This window comes from Tachypleus tridentatus, chromosome 1 (assembly GCF_004210375.1).
Source record: "Tachypleus tridentatus isolate NWPU-2018 chromosome 1, ASM421037v1, whole genome shotgun sequence".
NCBI lineage: Eukaryota > Metazoa > Arthropoda > Merostomata > Xiphosura > Limulidae > Tachypleus > Tachypleus tridentatus.
In genome coordinates this window covers 145,608,227-145,633,562 of record NC_134825.1, presented here as the reverse complement: position 1 = coordinate 145,633,562, position 25,336 = coordinate 145,608,227, and the positions used below count along the sequence as shown (strand labels likewise).

The following is a 25,336-nucleotide window of genomic DNA, read 5'->3' as shown; positions in this document are numbered from 1 at the left end:
TATTTGTATACATTGATTATAAAGCTGTTTAATTAACTTTTGAATCTCACTCTGTAAAAGGTTCCATAACATTCACAATATAATCTACATGTTGCTATAGGATTAGAAAATGAAATATCAAAAAGCTACAACGAAGCTTACTCTCAAAGGTTATCTGACAAGTCTCTTACAAGTGGTCAGTCCAATGCTCATTTGCTACGGCCATGTGTGAATTAACATATGCAATAGGAGGTATTGTAAAAAGTTAAAATAATCATCTATAATAAAACAGTTCTTTTATTACCTACATTTTAGGCCTATGCCTTTTATCAGGCTTAGCTATTATAGTCCACACATGCATAGTGATACTTGAAAAAGTTCCTCACATTAAATTTTAAAAAGCCATAATACCGTTGAATTTTCAGGGTAATTAATTTACTCAAAAGAGTAATAGGCAGGCTAGTTTTATACTAGGAGGATCATCAGGATAAATAATAGTTCAAATTAGAAATTCTTATATTAAATGAAAGCAATCTTGACTCAAGTCAATGAACAAACACAGTGTGTCTGTTTTCTTTCTGGACATTGGAATGTTACTGCTACTAGTTAAATGATCAACAGGATTTCTTTCCATTAGCCAAATAACTTGAGATCATGTGTACAATGTTTATTTTCACACTTCTTATTTAAGTCTCTTATGATGGGTTCTGCCAGATCAACCATATTCATGACCCCAACTTGACCTTTATAGTCTCCATATTATAACTTCTAATATTTTTAGTACTTTCAAGAAATTTTACAAGCTTTCAGTGGTCATTAAGAGTAAGTTATGGACAAAAAAAATCATAATTTCTAATGTTGTATTTTTACTAAAAATTTCTCCAAGTGAAAAGTAGTTTTAACGTTAAGATTAGATATACTTTTCTTCATCAGAAATAAAATCTAATTCCATTTGTGTAATATCTAAAACTTCCAAAATAAATTTCATACTTTTTGTTTCAGGTAAACTTTATATTCTCTCTGTTATTTTCTCTACACTGACTATATAAAAGTTGGTTCAATTTCACTATCAAAAAAGAAAAAGCAACAACCAAATATATATAAATTACCCCTTTTTCTTTCTAAAATCACTCTAAACTGTAATAAAAAATCACATTTATCCTAACCATATTTAAATTAATAAAAATACATTTGTTTATAATTATATTTTATTATCCTTTAAATTTAATATTCCTGTCACAAGTTGTAAATCACTTGGCAAACACATAGCTCACATTACCACATCAAATTACATAATGCACTGGCTACTTGGGAGTTCCTTACAAGCTTACTTCATAAAAAATTATTATTATTATTTATTCCATTTAATCTAACCTTTATTTAGCTTAAAAAGGCTCTACTTTTTACATCTTAATTACCTTTATAACAATATTGACTGTTGATGAAATTTAACCCTACTTTTGTTATACTAATTGCTACTACTGTACTAAATTTTTTATTTAAACAAAAATTATCCAAGGAAAGCAAAATAATAACATGAAAAAAAGCGAACAATGTCCTATAACTATCAACATTTTTCTACTCTTCTAATTATGTTACAAGAGCCATTAAAAATTTCACAAAGCTTGTCAATGTGTTTCCCATGAAAATAAAGTTGGAGCTGGAAGCAAAATATACAGTTCTCTGCACACAAACACAATGTAATATAATACAATTTTCAACAGATTAAAACCTTAGATTTGTATTGTATGGTATAAATAGTACTGTATCAAACATGACAAAGAACTATTCACAATCTATAAGAGACATAATGTGACAATCGGGCATGGCAAGACAGGTCTGGTTTTCTAGCTTATGACTTTGTCACCAAATAAGATGGAAGGGCATAAAAAATTATTATATTTTGTCTGAGTGATGACAACATAATCTCCTGTCACATCTTCTCCTTCAGAATTTATTAATAGTTCCCTCTTTCATTTCATTCTATAACTAGTAAGAAGCAAAGACTTTCATCTAACAAATGAGGCATTTTGTTATTTTCTGGACAGAGATTTGTCACTTTCTCTATTAATACAAGCTTCCTTCCCACAGAAAAGATAACAACTAGCTTTAATGATTTTATGGCTCTTGTTGCATAGTTAGAAATCCACAAAAATTATAATAGAGGAAACTGTCTGCTTTTAACATGTTATTATTCTATGTTCTTTGGTGCATTATTTATTCAAATAAAAATTATTTGGTGCATTACCACTTTTAGTATAAAAAAGTAGAGTTATGTGTCAACAATAGTCAATTGCAAAAAAAATGCTTAAGTAAGTAATTTATTTCTTGCCTTTCATATTTATTCTTTATTTATTGTTAAGTTAATATTGTACAAATAGAATTTTCTTTATGCTAGTTTAATTGTCATAAAAATGTTTCATGAGGGATGCACATGAGCAGCTTGTGGGTAACACAGTTTAATCGTTCAATGTGAGCACCATGTTTCTCAAGTGATTTACAACTTATGATGGTGTGAACAGTAGACATACATGATATACATGTCAATAAAACAATAAAATTTAATTATAAATGTATGTATACTGTTACAAGTTTAAAGCTACTTAAAATAAATGAATACATTCTTATGTTACAATTTGAAGTCATTCTAGAAAGATAAAACAGGGAACTTATTTCAATTTTCTTTTTGTGGTTATGAGTTGTGAAATTGACCAACCTTGTTTAGAGTGAGGGTAAATAAAATAACAAATAAAATATAATGTTTCACTGAAAAACAAACATCTAAAATGTATTTAGAAGGTCTTAGAGATTACACAAATGAAATTTAAGATTTTTGAGGTGAAGAAAAGTATTTTTAATCTTAATGTAAAAGTTACTTTGTACATGGACTATTCAAAACAAATACTCAATATATTCATGAATAAATCTCTTTTTGTAGTTTGTTTAAAATACTTTTTTGTAAGTGATAAGCTTTGTGTATGAACTGAGAACAGTCTTTGGATATTGCATAAAAATTATTGTACATATTTATCTTAAAGATGGGGTTACTGTTGCATATATAAGATGTTTAGTTTAAGAGTTATTATTCAGTTTATTTTGTGATTTAATATTAATTGATTATTTAGCTTTCATAACACAAATGTTATGAATTGCTTATTTTAAAAGAGATAGTTATGACAAATTTCATTGCTTAGCTTTGTGAAAGTCAAAAAATATGTTTGCAGTTTAATTATTGTACTAGATTTTTGTAATGCTGTTGATTTCATTTTACTTGAAGCTTCTAAGTTTTTGTCATTATGTTTAACACTGTTGTTACTGAAGGGGTAGATATTTCTAGATTTTCCTGTCTCATGTTATAAATACATACAGATACAGAGAGGAAGTAATTAAGTGACAATAAAAGTAGAAAAAGTGAAGTCACACTGAATGATTGTCAGTTTAGCCATAATGAGCAATTTCTGAAGTAAAAGTATCATAGCTTATATTGCATCGACACAAATAGATAAAAATTATTTGCTTTATCAACTGGGTTTCTAAAGTACTTGAATCAGCTTGTGTTGGCCTTAGACATAACAGAGACAATTATTTAAAACTCTGAATACAACTGTAACAACCAACAGTATAACAAACTTTTGTACATCCATTTTACTTATTTTGAACATATACTATCTTAAAACAAGTGAACTTTGTGCTGTTTATTGTTGCCATTTATCACCAACTAGTCACAGACACCTACCATAAAAATACAGCCCTACAAAAACCTGACACAGATCATGTGAGTAGCAGTACGTGTAAAAAAGTTAGTCTTGTTCATATTATTTTCTAATATGTTATTTTCAATAAAGCAATAATACCCATTAACCTTGCAATAACCAACAGACTCAGTTTCTTTAGTTCTTCTTTTCAAATGTGTATTCTCTCTAAAGTTGCATTCTTTGATTGTCCAGCTCACATTATTTTTGTTGTGTCTAGTAATCTTGACTGTCTTCTGTATATCAATTTCACAATATCTTATGACTCTGGTGTACATTAACTTGTATGTTGAACAGTCAAAGAGCTTCCTGACTGTGTGTAAAAAACTTAAAAAACAGGAATGCTGCAACTGCTATTATAACTCTATTATCATATTAGACAACAAAAACTGACCTGTGTTTTGTGGCTCGAACAATGACTGTAGCTGGGTCAGTGTTGGCTATTTCACTCTCACGTACTGCTTCTGCCAGGGTCTTAAACAAAGTTCTCTTAATGCTGTAAGATAAGAACATTCCATGTATTTAAAAAGTTTGAGCACATGAAACTTGACAGAAAATAATACACCATTAATACATTACAAAGATAATTAATATGTAATCAAATCATTTTATATCTTTACAAGAAATGAAGCAAATTATTTAAAATTAACTCCCAATGTTTCCTTTTCAGTTAGTGAATCAAATCTTCAATGTCAACAAGCTATCTCTATTTATATGATAGATCTTTACAGAAAAACAACACCATATTTTCTACGTAAATAGTAACAGCTGTAGCATATAACTACTATGTGCATTTATAATAAGATACCTACTTCCCCATTTACTTTCAATTTATTAATATGCATAAAAGTTATGCTGTAATAATTTAATTTCCATAATAAAAACAGAATAGCAATTCAAACAGAACTATAATAAAACTGACATGTGTAAAAATAGTATTTTTCATTCACAAATAGCACTATTCTAACAATAGTACCAGTCATCCCTTAACTTATGTAACAAATTACTCATTTCAACATTGTGAAATATATACAGTGCTCTTAAAAACATTCTCTGATTATTTATCAATGTTTGAAGTGGACTGTAAGACATTTTTAACTTAAAACTTCAAAATATTAGTGATTTAGATAATTCAATGTACATTACAAATTCAAAAACAAGCTAACTTCAGTTTATAACACTAAAGCAAAAAGTATTATTTTACAATACAAATTTCATCAGTGAAGTGTAAACAAAACTTAGAGGATAATACATTGACACAGCACAAATCTTATACCTCCCTTCAATTTGTTCTTCAACCTTCCTAATTCTCCTTACATTTATGTACTAGACAAACTCAAACGTGTGCACTGCCTACCTTATGCTGCATAAAGCATACATACTTAGTACATGTTGCTTAACAAAAATATACTTTATGTTTTAAGGCTGACGATATTCTGAATTTTAAATTAACTGTTATATTGATCTTTTACTTTAAGAACTGTAAATCTACAAAAGTATAATTTAGTATCCATTGTACTTTATTCTGTACTATTTAATAACAAATAAAATACATTTTAATTTAAAATTTAAATCTGACAGACAATATAATATCATAAAAATACATTGAAGAATAATGACAGCAAGTTTTAAGGCAACTTATCTCACTCACATATTAAATAAATAACGAACACTGAGGTAAGGATACAGTGTAGTGTAGTTATGATAAAATTCAAGCTAGCTTTCACTTAACTAAACTTAAGGTAGTTGCTTTACAATTTTTGTTTTTAAAAAAATAATCACTGAAAGCAGATTGAATATTTGCCACATTCAATAACTTTTAAATAAATTAAAACACTCACTAACAATTTCAAGTTATAATGAAATTCTTTATTCACAATATATAAAAACATTTTTTACTGGATTTATATCATAAAATAATAAACATACACACAATTTCAGAGATATATATTTTTTTAAATAATTCAAAATGTTATAGATTCATTTGCATTTTATTACACAAGGTTTTTCCATTCTATTGACCTATTTTTACACTGTGGCAAGTATCCTGTTTAAATATGGATTGCATTTTCTTTGTCATGCATACAAGAAGATTGAATTTGTTTATTTCAAGTTTTGTTTTTACAAAATTCATGTATTTTAGATATATAGAGTACTGGAGACAAGTACTCTAATTTACCATTAACAGAAGTTAGCATAACCATCTCTGCACATTGCACAGTGTGAAAGTGTACCTTTCATACTGCTATGAAAACCAATACTTGAACAAATTAGGTTACCCAGAATAGTTTAAAACTCAGTTGTTTTGAGTATGATAACAAAGTGGTAAGAACCTACATTATTTTTATAAACCATTTTAAATATAATATACTAAATACGGTATTGCCTAATTAGCTAAAACTGAAAACAGTTTTCACATGATGTCTTTTTTCCTTTGCACAACAACTTCATAACTATTCAGTTAATAAGTACTTGAACAGTTCTTTCAAATTTGCTCATATCTATTCTCAGAGTAAGACATACTTGTAGTACAAACCAATCTACATTACCTGCACTGTAAGAACTAGTAACCTGTAAACACTAAATGTTTAAAAATAAAGTGTCTGACATGAATATTATAAATCAAATATCCATTGATATTTTCTATTTAAAATGAAACAAAGAAAGCTAATAACACTGTAAGTATAAATAACAAAACAACAACACTTTTAGAGCTCTTCCCAAGTCCCATACCAGTTATCATCTGTAACAAAAATTAGAAAATAATCTCTCTGTTATAACAATTTTCATTTTAAATTGGTTTCTTTTGGTTCATGCTGAAGTCAATTAGAATCCTCTATGTACATGAAACATTGTTTTAAAGACAGGACTTGTGAAACTTCTTTACCATTTTTCTGACTATCTAATCAGTAACTTTATAAAACAACAAAACTCTTTATTTATACCTCTAAAATGACTATTTACCTATTTCAGTTTCAAAGATATAACTTTTAGTTTGCTGTGATAAACAAAATTACAAGAGATAAACAACTCAACAACAATAAACACTTCAACATATCTAAACATTTCTTTGATATGAAACTTATTGGTTTCAAATAATAATAAAAAATTAAAACTTTGAAGTAAAAGAAGCTATATGTATAAGAAAAAAAAGTTGCAGTAGTTTGTTGTTTGGCTACATAATTGGTTGTCTATGCTTTGCCAACTATGTGTATAGGAACTCAATTTTTAGTACTATAACACTCAAGACTTACTACTGAGCTACTACAGATCACAGATGTAGATGTTACAAAATCTATTAATTTGAATGCAATATTATTTGATCCTCCTGTATTTTAACCCTGTTTTACATTTAACTCTACTGCAGTATTTAACTAATTATTAAAAATTAAAATCAGTAATATTTTTAAACTGTTTACTGTCTTCATGTTTGAGGATTCTTCTTACTTCAAGATGGTAGTATCTTTATATCATTTATGTGGTAATCTGACTAGATCTGATCATTTTCAAACTTGTAATTCTCTGTAATGTCATAATATTTACTTTGTTTCCTGAAATGAGGTAATATCTTCCCTTTGTTTTGAAAAGTTATGATACTGAAAACAACAGTTAAAATGTATTGAATTTACTAAAATGTTATGTTAAACCCTTTTAATGATAATTAACTATCATATGAGCAAAAAAACTACCTTAAAAATGTTAAAAAAGTTCTTACCTTCCACTCACTTTTTTACACTAAGGTTTAACTTTGCATTTTACTGACAAGGTTTATAATTAACAAGTTGTTATTTATAAACACCAGTAATTAGAGAAAGTAAATTATAGAAAAAATTACTCTTACTGATTATAATACTGGTAATAAAATATTAATACATATAAATTATTTTTCTCTCTCTTTTTTATAGTAAATATAAGCACGTGGCAACTTGGAAGAAAAAGTCACTGTTTATTATATATACTTGCTAAGAAAATTAAATAATGATAAAATGAAAAATATGGTTTTAATACTTACTATACATATTTATTAAAAATTGAATTATGATCAAATGAAGAATATGGTTTAATACTTACACTTTATAAGTGAAATCTCCCAACAATGAAATGAAGGGAATGATAAGAAGACCAAACCAGAACACACTTGAACTAAACACCATGCGATCCTATTTGAAAATAAAAAAATTAAAAACATTATGTGACAGCAATTACAAATCTAAAATATATTTATATAGTTCACGAGACAAAATTAAATATATAATTAATATGGTGTTAATGTACATGGACTTTATTTTGTTTGTTTTTTAATTTTGCGCAAAGCTACACGAAGGCTATCTGCGCTAGCCGTCCCTAATTTTGCAGTGTAAGACCATAAGGAAGGCAACTAGTCATCACCACCCCCTACCAACTTTTGGGCTACTCTTTTACCAATGAACAGTGGGATTGACCGTCACATTATAATGCTCCCACAACTGAAAGGGTGAGCACATGGACTTTGAATCAACCTATTGTTTTAATACAATGAAGCATTATCATTAAAACAGATAACAGCAAACTGCACCTTGATTAGGAATTTTTTGTTTTTGCACATTTGCATTTAGTTAATCAAAGGCTATCTGTGCACAGCTGTCCTAAATTATAAGTGATAGGCAAGAGGTGAAGACAGCTAGTCAACAGCACTCACCATAAACTCTTAGATTTATTCTTGTCTGACTGAATAGTCAGATTTTGCCACCATTATAAAGTACTTACAGCTTCATGATGTAGAGTGTCACATTTTTTGTGGTAACTTGATATGAATGACAGACCCTACAAATCTACAAACTTGCATAGTGGTTAGTATGCAAAACTGATATTTTGTTACATTATATAATTTCTTCGTTACTAATTTAGTTTAAATAACACTACATTACTAGTCACAGATAATGAAAACAGAAAAAATATACGTCTAGAATGTTAAGGATTAAGGTTTTGATAAAATGACCAATGATTTACAGGAAAACAATTGTAACAAAGTGAGTTCCTTGGCACTGGATATAGCCTGCATCAGTGGGGTGTACCTTCTGATCAGTTGCAATGTGAAGTTAAGGGAGATTCTGTTTCATCATTCAGTCAGTGTAGCAATAAGAATTTTGATGTCAGTTTCTTGCTGAAGTAGTTCAAATCACAATACTGGTAGTATGACATTGAACATAACATGTATTGAGACAAAGCTAGTTCGGACTGTCCATATAGGTCATACAACTGGGTTCAAAACTACATCTATGTATCATCAATCAGCATATACATCCACTGGAGGTAATAAATTTGTATTAATACAATAATATTAAAGCTTCCATACACAATAACTAAATCATTATACAACCTGATATGTTTCAAAATTACTGCACGAAGAATATAATCTCTGGATAAGAATCTGTCAGTCTTCTATTTCTGATTATTCCAACAAATGTCTGTATGATCTGTGAAATACTATGTGGTGTCCAGACTTTAAAAGTGCAACTCACAAAGTCTCTTTCTTTAGTATGGTCACTGCCAATCATCCTAGATGCTGTCCTGAAGTTCATGTTGGGATCAAGACTGGAGATTCTTAACAGCCATATTGTTTAACAGTCATTATATGGTGAATTTAGATTTCTACAAACCTTTGCAAGTTGTTTAGTGTAGAGATCAATCACTTCACTGTAAATCCTCATCCTTCCCACTACAAATATAGATATGTTAAATGACCTCTTGCCTTTTCTATTTTTGTCCATTTTCAATCTTTTGAACAGCTCTTGTGTTTCAATGAAACACAGTTGTATATAAACAACAGTCAAAACTTAGGCAATACCAAAACACCATATTTTCAAATTTGAATAGAACATTATGTTGTTGTCTTTCCACGATGTACAGAGTATGTCAAACATTTGTCTCTTGTAATTTTTTACAGTAATGTATGAGAAAAATTTATTAAATGTGTGACTAGAGAAATGTTCTGTTTTGTTTTCAAATTTCAAAAAGGTTGTAATTGTACCTATTGGCCCATGCTTTTGTTTTCCAAGACCTTTAAAGTGAGACATATAAATGTTGTTCACAGTTATTTGATATTAACAATCACATACCATGCTCATATCAAAATCTATTATTTTTGGCCAACTCCTGCTCTCCCATTTTCTATTATTAAAACTAGCACATTTGACTTCCTTTCATTTTATCGAAAAAGCTTTTTACTCAAAGTGTCTAACCACCTCAACTAATTTTTCTGTTTAGAAAACAAATTCCTATCTGAAATAACAGAGAAATGCCAGTAGTTGAATGCTTCAAATAAACATGACATATAATCAACATTCACATGCAAAAGGAAGTTAATAATTAACACTTCCAATTTGTACTACTTTAAGCTAAGATTTGTGGTTATCTAGTGTAAGCAAAATATCTCTGTCAGTACTTTCTAACATCGACAGGTATGTAAAAAAGGATCACTGTAAATCACTTCTAGTTACAGTTATGCTGATAAAGTTTCAACATGTGATCTCAGGTTTTCAGTAACACCTAAAAAATTGAATTGCTTATTTAAGAAGTTCTGAATTCCCATTACAGAAGTTAGTCATTACTTACTTTCTCAATAAGTATCATTTGAAAAACATTCTAAACATAGCATATCATTTTAAAAATTCTAGTCTTCCACTCTTATAAATCTAAAATTAAAATATCTTTATAATGTACTGAAAATACCTGAAACAATTAATATCTAAATATCTTTAAAAAGCTATTCTTAAACCTGATTAAAAATCTTTTACCATTTGAAAAATAAAACTGAATATACTGTGCATTTCAAGTCTTATGTGATAATACAATACCAAAAATGTAGAATCTGATCTTACTAATCAGAAAGATTAAAAAAAAAAAGATTACAGTATATTTTCTAAAGAATGATACTAAAGTAAATTAGCACTACAATTTTTCTAACTTGATGAGTGTTTCTTGTGCTAGTTTTATGTTATTTTCTCTTGATAAATACACTGTTCAAATACAAGTCAACCAGAGATGTATCAATCTGATTTTAAAATAATAATGTTAATCATTTAACTAATTTTGCATTTGTTCATTTTCTCAAACTTATTTTCACCACAGCCCCACACTGTATTAAATGGACAAACTTATGGTAAGACTGATGTTGTAGTAAGCTTATTTTTTTATCATCAAAACATTTGTTGAAACAATGTCACCAAAACTTTAGTAATATTGTTTTTAAATACAAAACTCTTCTTCAATCATTTATAAAGCACCCAAACAGTTAACATGCTAAACTTAATGTTGAAGAAAAAAATCAAGATTCTTTTCAAAGCCTTCCCATGTAATGATGAGGATGGCATGTTTTAAATCTGATAGGCAAGTCTCTATATACCACCTAACCAGGAATCATGTTAATAATGTTTTGTAGGACACTGATTTAACAATCTTAAGATGAGAGTTATCTTTCATGGGTTCAGGTAAGGATTTAATAAAGACATCTGTTTACACTTCAAGGATACTATTAATGAACAGTCTGTGTGATTAGCTATACTTCACAGTTCATACCAATTCATGTTTCAGTCTTTGACTACTGATTTCTGGTAGAGAGAATAGGCTTTATTATGTGCAATCCTCACCTCTTTTTCAGGGATATATCTTGCCTTATTAGCAAGAACTCAGCCTGGGTTTATTGTGTGCTTTCCAGGCTATATGAATATCACTATTCCATCAGTATGGTGTTGCAAAAGTTGCTTCCCTGGTTTTGCCCAGTGGTAAAGATACTTGAAGGTATGATGGCTGCTAGAAAGCATGACATCCTTGTATAGGTCTCTCAATTGTTTTATAATACTGTCTTCCTATGTTCACATGCTCCTCATACATAAAATAGTAACTGCTGACACTGTGTCCCCAATGCTGGGTAGAAATGACATTCAGGGGCTAAAGAAATGATAAATGTCTCTTTCACATTGGCATTCAGAAACTCTTGGTGGTTCACTCAATTTCAGCAGTATAAAATTGGTGGATATACTGACACTAGTTTCCTACTGCTAGATACACAGAAGTATGATCAATCATGAACCTTAAATTTTCAACTATAGGGAAATGATAGTTTGCTGCCTACCAACACATAAAAAAAAAGACAACTAAAGCCTAATGTAGTAAATTCTTCTCATATTACCAAAACAGTATCAAAGAAAGTAATGAGAAGTTACCCAAGCAAAACCTTTTCCAGTGCTGACATAAAATAATACTAAATATTAAAACACTTTTCATTACATTATAACATTAATAACAATAATACTATCATATATGATCTGTTATTCACACTACAAATGCAATATCCAACAAATGCCAAATTATCTCTCAATAAATTAAATTATACAAGTTTTATTGTATCAATGTATAAAAAATTAATAAAGTGTATGCTATGACTCTTCAGAATTCTAGACTTTCAGGCTAACCTTTCTTGTTGGTACAAAATAATTTTCCTCCGCTGCATTACTTTTTATGTTTTTTTCAGTCTTCACAAGAGATTTTAAAAGGCACACATAATATTTCAATAACTGAATCCACTTGAAAGTTTCAGCACATACACTGTGAAAGTAGCTGAATGCAGCAAAATGCATGTGCATAATATCATAATTTCTGTATTTATTGTTATCTAGTCTATTAACAAAAATATAAAATATAATAACATATTAATGTCTTCATTTTTCCTGTGTGATATCCCGAAAATTATAGCTTTGTCACATTTTTTAACCATAATCATAAAGACTGTTCCATTTGCAAGAGGGTCATGTTGAAGATACATGTTACTCCCAATTCTGTTATTGCAAAATATAATCTACTTGTGTGGGCTATACAGTAAGTTACTGATCCTACTATTTTTATGCAATAACTGACAAAATATATAACAATCACTTCATACTTTAAAATCTTGTAAAAATCAGTCATATTTAATGTTTTATTATTAATTTAGTTTTAACTGATAAAAACACAATATTACATACCTAATTACCATAATGGTGAAACGTCAGACAAATAATTTCACTATTAAGGATGAAAATTTAATATTATTACGTTGTGCTTCACGAGAAGATTTTTTTATGGTTCTGTCCTGACATTCACAAAAATGCTTCATCTGATTTTTAAAGATCATGTAACAGGTATTATGAAAATATATTAACTTACTATTCCTCTCATGTCTGGTGCAATAGGAAATGTTGGCCAGATATTACAGTAGAAAAGAAGAAAGATAAACCAGCTTCCAATGCTGCCCCAAATAGCCAAGTGTGTGAGCTAATGAAAGATATAAAATTGGTTTTTATAATCTCATTTAGCTTAATGTAAACATTACAAGTAAGCATGTCTGGAACAGAAATAGATTATTTCAACTGGATAATGGCAATAAACAATGAATGAGTATTTTACCACAGAAGCATGGCTTTTGTATTAAAAACAACAAACAAAATAATGCAAAAATGTCTAGAATAAACCAATATTATGTTTTGATTTCATTTATTCATACAAAGGTATAATTCATAAGTTCTTATTGAACCTAAATTCATACTGAAAATTATCATAATTAGAATAACAACCTTAATCAAAGATGATATTTCAAGACTTTAAAAACTAAAATTTGAGACTAAATGCTTCTATGAAACAGTACCTTAAAACATTGGCCACAAAGCATTGAATACTGTAGTATAGGAGTATACTATGAATTTCCATCTTTTTCTAATGTTATAGTATTTACTTTTATTTAATTCCTTGTTTTGCATATGATGTGCAGGTTTCACATAATAAGCAATCAAGAAAACTGTTGAATTTTTCTAGCCATCTTTGTTCCATATTAATGCAATACTGCATGTTGTAAAAAAAAAACACTAACAGCCATGTCCTTCAATGATCATTCACATTGCATCTAGAGGCTATGGTCTCATTTATAATGTAACGAAAATGATCAGAAATGCATGTAATATTAGTTACTCTAGTTAAATGTGAATTAAAAAAAAAACACTATGGAACACTGTAATTAAACAGCCTGGTGTAGGATGCTGAAAAAAAGCAGCTGACAAAGTCCAGTAAAAGCAACAGTTACATGTCAGGAAAAGCAAATACACACACTGTATTTGTGTTAAATATCATCATAAACATTTTACGTTTCACTCTGTGTCCAACCTATTATTACACTTTACATTCCTACTCATGTCGTAAGAGATTTAGCATTATTTTGCAATTAATATCTTGATCCACTTTCCAGTTATTGACTATCTGAAAGATTCAAGATAACTAAATTCTTCCTGGTTATAATGAAGAATGGACAAGTAGGACAGAATTTTGGTGCCATGACTGCAGATTATGATATTTTGGGATTTGCTGCATTTGCCCTTCACTCCAACTCCTGTGTGATTAAGCTTTAAAAGTTTTTATAGTTAAGTAGGTGGCACATCAGTTTTTGCTAAAGTTGTGAAAGTTCACTATTTCTGTTTCACTACAACAAAAACTCGAAATGAAAAACCAGCAGTATCTGATGAATTATAATGGACATCTAAATTCATACTCTAAAGATTAATCTTAGTATGAGGGAAACACAGATGACTAAGGATCGTCATGGTTGTGTGACACTTGGCAAGTCTTGAGACTGGGAGAGAAGGTCTGTATGGGACTTCCAGTCTTAGGCATAACAAAGTAATACATCCTCAGATCTGTTAAAGCCAATCACAAATACTGAATTAAGACTGGATGTTCCACTGGTGGACAATGTCCACTAATGAGAGCTATCTCTCTAGCCAGTGAGATGGTGATCAGCAACTGGATATGTAAGTGGATTAAGAGACTCCTTGAGCCAAGAAGTAATACTATCAAGAATGGAATGTACAATGGAAGAACTTTAGTTCAAGTTAAGCAGATGAACAAACTGTCCAGTGTGTTGTATCATTCTGCCAATTTATAGCAGAGGCCTATTACTCATCAGAAATGAGGACCCCAAGAGGCCCTACCATATTATGTTCATGAGGTCAAAAACATTTCAGCCAAGTGAAGCCAGGAAGGTGGAAAGTAATGATCATGGTTCCTGTTTGCGAGTTAAAACTGGTTATTCTGCTGATATTCAAAATGGGTGGGCCCAGGTGTTTAAATAGACTAGCCCTATGCCTCATCAAACACTTCAGTGAGGAGCAATTCTGAGACCACTAGACAGAGAGATTCAGAGTGGAAAACAAAACAATCAGTCAAGCTGAATTTAAAACTTGGAAGAGGGGTACTGGAAACTTTAATACTTTCATAGATGGTTTGTACTATCTGCATAGTCAGGCTTACCCTCCAACGAACTCATCCAGCTTGTGAAATGTTGTGGTATCACCTGGGCATTATCTTACCTAACTCTTACTGAAACAGCTTTTTTCATAATGCTACATGAAGTAGGAACCTCAAAATACTCACAAGAGAGTAAGAAATATGTAGCATCAATTAGAGTGACTTTATCTCAGACATACTATCCAACCCAACCATCCAAATCACACCAAGTTCAAACCCAGCTGAGGGTTAAATAAACACCAACACATCCTAGACATGGTCTTGCCATGCAAACACGTTAATATTTAGTGAATGAGTAGGATTATCTCAGTCCTCCCATGGCCTATGCTGCTATTACCTCCATAAAGACATTATCCACGAAGTGAGGAGTGAAGCACTTCTATTCAATTTCATCGTATGCTCCTACAAATTAGCACATTAACGTATCAGTAACAGCTGTCAAATGGATACAAATAGATACAGTACACATTGATCAACTGTACATGAACAATGCTTTTCTGGCAAATTGGCTTTGCCAAGAGTCAGAAAAGGAGATAAATGAGCCACAAGGATGATATCACTATTTCTCATCATTCTGAACCAGAAGATAAGGAGAAAACAGTTATGGGTTTTTAAATGGTTGTACATGATAAGTCAACTGAGGAAGCACCAGACTGAGGAACAAGTGTCAGCTTTGATGGTCCATGGAACTGCTACCAACAACTTACCAGTCAATGTGGTTTGGATTAAACCCAATCAAGAGAGCTAGGACATTCATTGATTGTAACAACACCGATCAAAAAGAAGTGATTATTTTTCTAAGCTAAAAAATTATGTTCGACATACAATGTATGCACTATGTTGTGTAATTTTAACTTCACTACCACAAAACTAGAGTGTTAGTAGGCTTAATGCCTTATTCATCCTCTGTTTATACAATTTAAGATGATAGCTAGGAGTTTAAAAATTCAGATGAAAGAATGTTGTTACCCTTGCTTTCCAAGTTAAAGTGGTACTGTAAAGTACATTGTATAATTATACAGTACTACACTGCATGATTACCATTTTATAACCTGAAGTTAGGATTTTTGTTGATTGCAAAATGAATGGGATAAAAATGACTTTGCAACCATTACCCTCTTAGTTTATTGAACAGAATGTTGTTAAAAAGAGATACCTGAAGAATATCACATGATAGCTGCTGAATTAACATAACTTAGGAGTTTGAAAATTCAGTTGAAAAGGCTTTAAAACTGTTTTTTATACAACTTTTTGTATGACAAAATGCCCAAGATGTTTCGCAAAAATCACTCACCTGATCCAACCAAGTGTCAAGAGCTTTACAGGGAACATTGTATAATCCTCACTATATCTTTACCAGTATGCCAAAAAAGACATAACTTCTCCATATGAAGTGAGAAAGTTTTGTTGTATGACTGTATAATGATATACATTAAAATAAGAGCACAAGTGTTAATCCTGACTTACAGGAAATTTGGCTGAAAAGGCTTAATTTAGCTGAATCTGTTAGTAATTATTTATTATGTAAGTTTATTGAACTGCAGGCAGCAGCACTTTACTCGACCAAAGTCACTGAGCTTGCTTCAGGAAGCAGCTCAAGACAGTTACGAAGTAGTTAGCAAGTGGACCAAAGGCAGTCTGTTCATAGCTATTAGTATATGTGGTGACTTGCAGTAGATATACATACATACATATATATGGTAGTATACTTGTCTAAATAAATGCATGTGCATGATCCCAGAGAAGTAATAATGAAAGAATTGGTGGAATCTAGTGAAGAGAAGAAAAGGTTTGCATCACTTAATCTGAGTCAGCTCATGTGCCTTAGATCCAGTTTTACTGTTTTAACATCATTCCTTTCCTACTGGAACTGGATACTAGTTACTTAACAACCAGGTGATTGTAGAAGGCATGGATATAGGTTGAAGAGTAAACATGCTGGCCAATATCTTGGTATTAGCAACAAAAGGCAGCATGGCCAGAAAGGTATGGTCAAACAAAAACCTAATAAGGCCAATAAACTGAAACATTCATGGGCACCTGAAATATATGTTCTACATGCAATTAGAGAATGAACATGTGAACCTTGTAGAAATGTTGCTCTACCAGAGTGATCCATTAATTATTCTGTCTCTAATGGTAGGTTTTATGCAGAAGTAATAGTTGTTACCGAATATTTACGACTTTTTCAACCTCTTGACTAAGTGGAATACATCCAATCTGAACTTCACTAGTTAAGATCTGTAATTATTATTTTGTCATTAATCAGCTATATGTATTTGTTTTTCTTCTTCTGCTTTGTGTTAAAATCTTCAACTTTCTATACTTGCCACAGTATGTTATGTCTTATGACATAATGTACCCCAGAGTTCCAGAAACTATGAGGTCAGCTACTGAAAAGATAATAAGAAACCAGCAAAAAAAAACATCTCCTGACAGTGTGAGCCTCCAAAATGCAAACTGAAGGTTGTCAATGGCTTTTTCTGTGGTCCATTGAAACAGTGTGAAGTAAGCATTAAGACTTTTCATACACAGGTTTCCAAACAGAGTTTCATGTAAAAGTAGACCCATCGCAGACCTTGCCCCAACCAGCAGCCACTTCTTTATACTAATATGACAAACACTGAAAACTAACATTACTCAATTATATACTTTGAGTGTACATAGATGTCATTCAAAATTCTCAAATTTGAAATGAATTTTCACATGAGAATTCATGTCAAAATAAAGCTTATTGCAAGTTTTTCCCCAAACAACTACCATACTGAATTCCAACACTGTCACAATCAAAATTCAGTCTTATGCAAATCTACATTTTTAGTGGGTTTTCTCGGGGTACTCCCGTTTCCCCCCACATCAAAATCTTCAGGCATTGGATTTCTAGATCCCAGCCCAGGCAACCTTTTGCCAGACCCAGAATCGTTTGATTTGATCTGAACTTGAATGAATTACATTCATGTTCACATCTACCAACTTTTCTTTTGAGACAGGTCCGACCTTTCCTTCTTTCCACTGCTACCTTTGCCTCCACCCAAAGACCATTTAGTGAGACATTCCTCACCCAAAAGTCAAGAATAATAACGATAATTAATTTATTAAAATAATAATAATTAAAAACCCACCACTTAATCTAATAACAATCCACGAAGGGACGAAGAGGAACTACAAAGTTCCTGAACACTAGTTGAGAGAACTCTTGGTTCTCTCTCTCTAAACTGAACCCCTGCCACGTTAGTTTAGTTTAGTTATCTACATTTTTAACCATTTCCATACAAATCATAGGCCAAAGACTATGTCATCACGTTTGTTAACTCTCATTCAAAATTTTATTGAACTACTATCTGATTCATTTACATCATTAAGTTTGGTATTAAACTGTAGATAATTAAATTTTTATATTATACATTTTTTAATTTAAAAATGTATATAAACAAAGATAAACATCAATTTTTGTGTGTCACATATGTTGAATGCAACATTGGTTCAAATATTTTTGTTTGTGATGTCAAAATACAAAGTATATAGTTTTATATGAATTAGCAACTCATGCTACCAATATTGAAAAGCTAGAATACAAAATCAGAACCTCCTGTCTTTTCTAACGTTGAGATATTGCTCATGAACTGAATCAAATACAGTGGCCCTAATCATTTTCTGTATGTAACAAGTGAATAATTAATTAAAAAACTCAGAATGTCTCCCAAATAGTTTTTCACCCATTTTCAAATATAACAGCAGTGTCTCTTTCCTTAGAGAGACAAATCTTTGTGTTGGTAAGTTGAGTCTTTAGCCTTTTTGAAATTTCATATTTTTGTTGGACCCAAATATAATTTAATTACTAAACTTTTATTATTTTTTTTGGTTATTCCAAAAAATAACATATAAAACCTGAAAAGAATTATATAACTTCACGTCCTTCACGTGTGAAATTTCTTAAGGCTTAGCAACCCACGACAAGCAGCAACTGAGTACAAAGATCATAAGTAAAAGAGATAACTGTTTGATTTACTTCATTATTTACTGTTCAAAGTTTTAAGGAAAATAAGTTTAAAACTTATTTTTTAATAGTAATACTGTACATACACATGAAATGTATTGAAATTGAAATACCACCATATTTTACAAAACACTAGTCCACTAAAACACAACCAAGACAGATCACTATGTAAAGATTAGTTTTATATACCTGGATACAGTAATGTGAGCATATTGTAGCTTCTGTGATGTTAGCCAGCAATGGCAGAAAGATCAATATAATAAAATAATAAATATATATAAATGTATAATGTTATGACATTTAAGCTATTTAGACTAAGTAAGTATATGTAAGGTCTCAATAAAATAATATATTAATCAAGATTTACATGTATTTATACTAAAGTTATACAAAAATGTTTAGTAGTGAGTAGTTTTTCGAGATTTGCAACTCTAGTGTAAATCACTTTCATGTATCAGCCCCAAATGTAGTCTTCCATCATGTTTTTGTTATATGCTCCCAGGTCACAAAAGCAAAGTTTGAAGAGAAAAACATGTCTTTTCCATTTACTTTAGGTATAAGCAATTGGGAAATAACACTTTTTGCCCAGGAACAAGAAAAAGTAAAAATTTTGTTACATAATGTAATAATATCATTTATACTAGAATTATGATTTTCTTCTTTGAATATTATTAGTTATAATAAAAAAAAAGCAGATATTCCATTTGAAACTATGTCACTTCAGTGAAATTGGTTTACACCATTGTTTTGTCTTTTCAACTGTCATGTAATAAAGAAAGAAGAACAATAAATTTAAATTTTTGCTATGATGTTTGTACACAACTATAGAACCTGTGACTCAGACATTACATTGATGCTGTTATGAAAGGAAACACTGCATAGTATTGTAAAGTTCTGATGACCTGTTGAGGAGATATTTAAAATACTATTTCAATAAATAATCCAAGCAATCCCTAAAGAGGTAGTGCTAACACCTACCTGACAGCATATGATGTACCAGAGCATGAAACAGCAGTCACCACTGGTATAACTTATGCTATAAGACATGCACGATTCATCTGAATACATGCATAATACATAACAATATAGACAACGTAAAGTCTAGCCCTACCACTGTGGACTTTCTAAACATTAATCTTAGTTGCAAATTCAGGCACACAAATATACAGTGCAGCACAGGGCAAGGAAGTCATGTAGTGTTTTCTAAGACCTTTGCATACTTTATTGTAAAAGCAGTCTCTGCTAGAGTTATCCATAAAAAATATCCAGCCTTGGTCTGGATGCTCCCAACCCCATTTACTTGAAGTGGTACATTATCTGTTCATACACTAATGACTGCCCCTATATATAAACAGCCTGATATGCAGCTTGCATTAGAGAGATGTTTTCTCTTGTTTCTATTCCCTGAGCAAAGAGCACTTGGTTATTAACTGAGCAAGTGCAGATGTACATTAATGCAGTGCACCATTCTATCAATGTATGATCCTTCAGCATGAATTATAATAGTATTACTGAAAGATTTGTAAATGATGTGGTCATTTAAGGGTATGCTACCCATATCTCAAATTTAGTTTCCTTTCCTCATCTAAGGAAGACTGACATAGCATGGTTGCCTGATGCTGCTACCTATAACATTCCCACTGTTTAAGGATTAATATGTAAAAAAATGTCAGAGTTTTGCAGAGAAATTACTCATATGCACTGGATGTATAACTTGTGCATACGAGTAATTTCTAGAGTTACATCATCAGTGTCCATTGTAAGTGGCAAATATGAATAAAAATGGTGTACTGGTATTAACTAAGTATCTAAAACTCTACATTCATTTCAAGCACATGGGTATGTAATGTTAGTTTTTGATAGTGATCATACAGGTGGCTGTTTTGGACAAGATCTGAAATGAGACTTATCTTTATACGAATCTTTGTGAATACCTACTTTCACACTTGTAATATGAACAATTTTGGATGCTTATCTGCTGGACTAAAAGGTTATATTAATGTACCTCAATGTGATATTATAAAGGTTGTTTAATGTTGTTTTTCATGTAAATATTATAAATGGCACATTCTCTGTTAGACTGACTCTGTAAAAGGTTTACTGAGTTTGTACAATTTGAATATTTTATTATTATAACAGTTAATTTTTTTTTTTTTACATAACATTATGATCTAAAGTTAGAGGTTTCAAAATTATAATTTTCACTGTTAAAGGTTTTATACTAGTGTATATGTGGTTCCAACAGTGTTAAAAGTCTTATTTTTATATAGCATATAGAATTATTTTGTTAAAGGGCCTTTCTGTCAAATTTGATTATGTAATGGTTTCCTTTGTTCAAATGTTGCGACACCTGTGTGGTGTGTAAGGGTAGAGAAAGTTGATGCACTAGAGTACAAGTTTTAAGTTGATATATGTCAATATAAAGTTAATTATCAGCCTGAAGACAAGTATGAAGTAAACAGAAAATTATGGTATATGAACAAGAGGAAAACTTACTTCTTGTTATTACTATCTATTTACATACATCTTCTTGATTTAGTAAGATATATAGTAACTCCAATATATGTGGAAAAATGTAAGCATGTTAATATGAAATAAACTTTTAAACAAATCTACCTTTAAGACTTGATAATGATCTTGTAGTTCTAATATATACATGTTTTTTGCTTCATTTTAACCTGAGGTTAAACTGACTTGTAAACTTCTGTTTGTAATTTTCTTATCTGTTAAAAACACATTTATCTCTTAAACTACGTGGTACCCCTTGGGTAACCACAGCATTCATTCATCCTTATTAAGTAATCATGTATTATCACTGCAATATAAACACTTTCTACCAATTAAACGTCTAATTATGCCATATTCAAACAATCAAATCCAGATCAGCTCTGAGAAATACTGTAACATGAACATCTTGCAAAAAAACAATCACATTACTGATGTCCAGTGATCCACTTTAAGTCCTGCTTTAAGATATACTTAAACAGTAACATCCTGCTACAAAACATAGCTTACCCATCTATAGCAATTCCTTTTAAATCCTGCATTAAGACTTATTTCAATTAGAACACCTTGAGAAAAAACTTACCCATGTCCAAGCATTCATTTCAAGTCCTGCTTTAAGACATACTGTGACAACAACATACTGAAAAACAAACAAAATGTTTTATTTTTGAATTTTAAGATAATTATTTCCTGTAAAAGAGACAAATTGGTCAAAATGATAAGAACGATTAGCTTCTCACACCACAATATGTGTCTGTGTCTGGAAATTCAATACTTGTTGTAATCACTACTTACAGTTCGTTTATCTGTGTGAGCCAAGTCTGGAAGTTTAATATTTTCTGTAATTGGTTCTTACTGTTTATGTTTCTGTGTATGCGTCACACCTGTATGTAATAACTAAAATAATTCCGAAACAAAGATTGCTTTCCTGACTTTCTTCTAAGAGTTTGGTGCAACTGTCATTTCTGCACAGAAAGGCTATACAAGTTTAACATCATAAATTTATTTATGTATTTTTAAATTATGATGATGGTATAGGAAAAGCTGAAACTCTGTATGTTCCAAAAAATATAAATAAGTAATGTACACAAGATAATTTACAGTTTTCAGCCAACAACTGAATTTTGAATGGCTACATACAAAATATTGCTTCTTTCATTTTTTTAGGTTTTTAGAATCTTTAAAAGTAGCAAATGAAACTTTCTGTAAGAAAAGTGCCAGTTGTAAGAGAAAACTATTTAATACACCATAGGCTATATTAAGTTTTCTGACAGCTTAAAGTTAGAAAACAATTATGTAATTTGAATGTATCAAACTTTATGAAATGTTTAGAGTCACTGTTGCCATCAAGACATAAAGAGTAATTTTGATGAAGCTTTTAAACTGCTGATCTAACAACAATGTTGGAAGAAGACTGTTGTTGTTTCATACCTGTTTATCAAATATTAAAACTGTTAAATCTTAAGCTTAAAGCAGCTGCTAGAGTATAAACCTAAAGAAGATGGTAACCAGACTCACAAGACTTCCTACAAAATCAAACTAAAACATTCTGTTCCAAATATGCCTGCTACCTAGCAATTATAATGTATCTTCACTAGTTCAAATGTTTTAAAAATTAAACTTTTCACTAAAAACTGTAGGCCTTGAAGTAAACTTTTTCTGCAAACAGTAATTTAATTCATAATTTAACCTTATAAAATTACTATAAAGTCTTTTTCTAAAGATCCAGAAATAATTTATATATTATCATCATAATTAAAATTATTGTAAAAAGTAAATATGACATGAAAATAATTTGAAAGCAATTTATTGAAGATATTAATTTGGAAATATGGCAGTCTTTCAACAGACAGTGAATTACACAAAAACAATATACTTACAGTATACACCATGTTCCCAAAAACTAAGTAGTCTCCACTCATTCCACTTCCCCATTCAATATCTGTGAGAAAATCGTTTTATTAGGTTTAAGCCAAAAACACAGTAAAGGTAAGTGGTAAAACCAATCCATGATATCTAATAATATACCAATACAAAAATAATAAAATACCATAATAAAAAATCTGAAGCTTTAAAGGAAACTAAATAGTAGTCATGAACCACAAAAGGTACTACTGTATGTGTATATTTACATGTATTAACCTTATGGGAATCCTATACTGCACATGACACATCGTTTGAATGTCTTAAATTCCAAATGTTACTAAACTGCTTTTTTCTTTATGCCATACCACTTAGAATTGCATAAAATCTTAGCTAATAATCCATATTTTAAGAGAATGTAAGTTTTAAAATTCTTAATTCTATAAAGCAATTTCTCCAGTGTGACACACATTTTCTCTTAGCATGTCATCTTCCCTGTTTTATCCACCACCCTTAGAAAAAGTATGAAATTAAATGTAAATTACTCTTTATAAAATCATCATTCTTCAGACAAACCATACTTTTTATAGTCTTCAATTTTATTTAGTTATAAAGCTATCATATAAAAAATCAGATCCCTTCTGCCACATCTACCTGTCACATCCTATCATTCATAATTCTTTAATTATTGAAGGAAAGTCAACTAGAAAAATACCCAACTCTACACATATACTAAAAGGCAGAACTGTAGAGCCTAAAGAGCAGAGGCATTTAGATGTCTTACATACATATTAAAGGAAGAGACTGCACACTTACATAGAAAAGATACTAATTCTGCTGTAAATGCAGACATTCTACAAGACCTTGAAAACCACAAAATACATATAATGTGCCCATAATATGACAGGCTATCCACATCATTATAGTCATGGAAGAGTGGTAAGTAACTTACCACACTAACATGAGGAATGAAAAATGTGACAAAATAAACTAATTAAAAATATCTTTTGATCATGCAATTGTATATTTACAAAAATATTAAGGATTTCTCTATTACGCTAAGGGCTCAATAACTTTGCACCACTACACTAACAAGTACATTTATAAGTAATATGACATGTAAATATTTTTAAGATAATTTTTTGTACTTTTTAACTTTGCTCATTGAATTTGTCTTCATTAAGGACATTACCAGATAATCTACTGGACTTATATTCTATATTTTTCCTATATAGTAAACATTTATTTACAATATTAGGTACCTTACCTTGATGTATACACAGCAATGTTAAGAAAAACAGCAGCACTGAGTGTAGTATTGCATCAAAAATCCACACCCAAAATACCTGGGAGAAACCATGAAATTACTTCTCACAAACTTCTACTAGAGACAACACTACAGACTTAGGTTGCTAAGTTAAAATAATGTGAGATAAATTATTGCATGAACTATTTCTTGTTCTTTCACATTACAATTTCACTCCTGTATTAACCAACAGGAGTGAACGCGTGAAATATTTGTGACTCTCTAAGTCTTATTAGATATTTCACAATTACTTTTCATAGATTCTTCACACTTGGGAAAGCCTAATGTAGCCTATTAATATATTTATACTTTCATTGATTTTAGATACCTAGACCTAGTGTCTAAGCTATGCACATGTGTTACTGAAATCAATGCAATGTTTTAGCCATCTGAAGAGCTTTTATTCTTCAAAAATCACTACATAATTTCTTAAGTTTAATCACAGATCTTAAAATTTACAAGCAAAAGGAGTGCAAATTCTTGTTGATTAAATATGATAGATATATTTAAGAAAAAGTAATGTTCTCGCTCCCCATTATCAAAATTAGCTAGAATATTCTAGAAATAAAAAATGTACATTTATTTCAACAAAAAAGTACAGTTAGTTAGTGAACCTATTCACTA

General features: G+C 30.4%; 1 protein-coding gene across 13 annotated transcripts in view; it reads right to left on the bottom strand.

Annotated features, from left to right (window-relative positions):
* ATP8A (ATPase phospholipid transporting 8A1) overlaps positions 1–25,336 on the bottom strand; it is a 241,640-nt gene that overhangs the window by 19,210 nt on the left and 197,094 nt on the right. For 12 of the 13 annotated variants that reach the window (XR_013014406.1, XM_076456687.1, XM_076456679.1 and 9 more), the window contains 6 exons: positions 24,674–24,752; positions 23,424–23,485; positions 22,127–22,183; positions 12,915–13,022; positions 7,803–7,891; positions 4,126–4,227 (listed from right to left, as the gene is read on the bottom strand). Coding sequence is in view for 12 of the 13 variants with exons in the window: in XM_076456687.1 (XP_076312802.1) it covers positions 4,126–4,227; positions 7,803–7,891; positions 12,915–13,022; positions 22,127–22,183; positions 23,424–23,485; positions 24,674–24,752 (497 nt within the window). In the remaining variant the exon portion in view is untranslated. Of the gene's footprint in view, positions 1–4,125; positions 4,228–7,802; positions 7,892–11,383; positions 11,661–12,914; positions 13,023–22,126; positions 22,184–23,423; positions 23,486–24,673; positions 24,753–25,336 lie in introns of those variants that run through there. The other variant, XM_076456741.1, reaches the window with a different exon arrangement.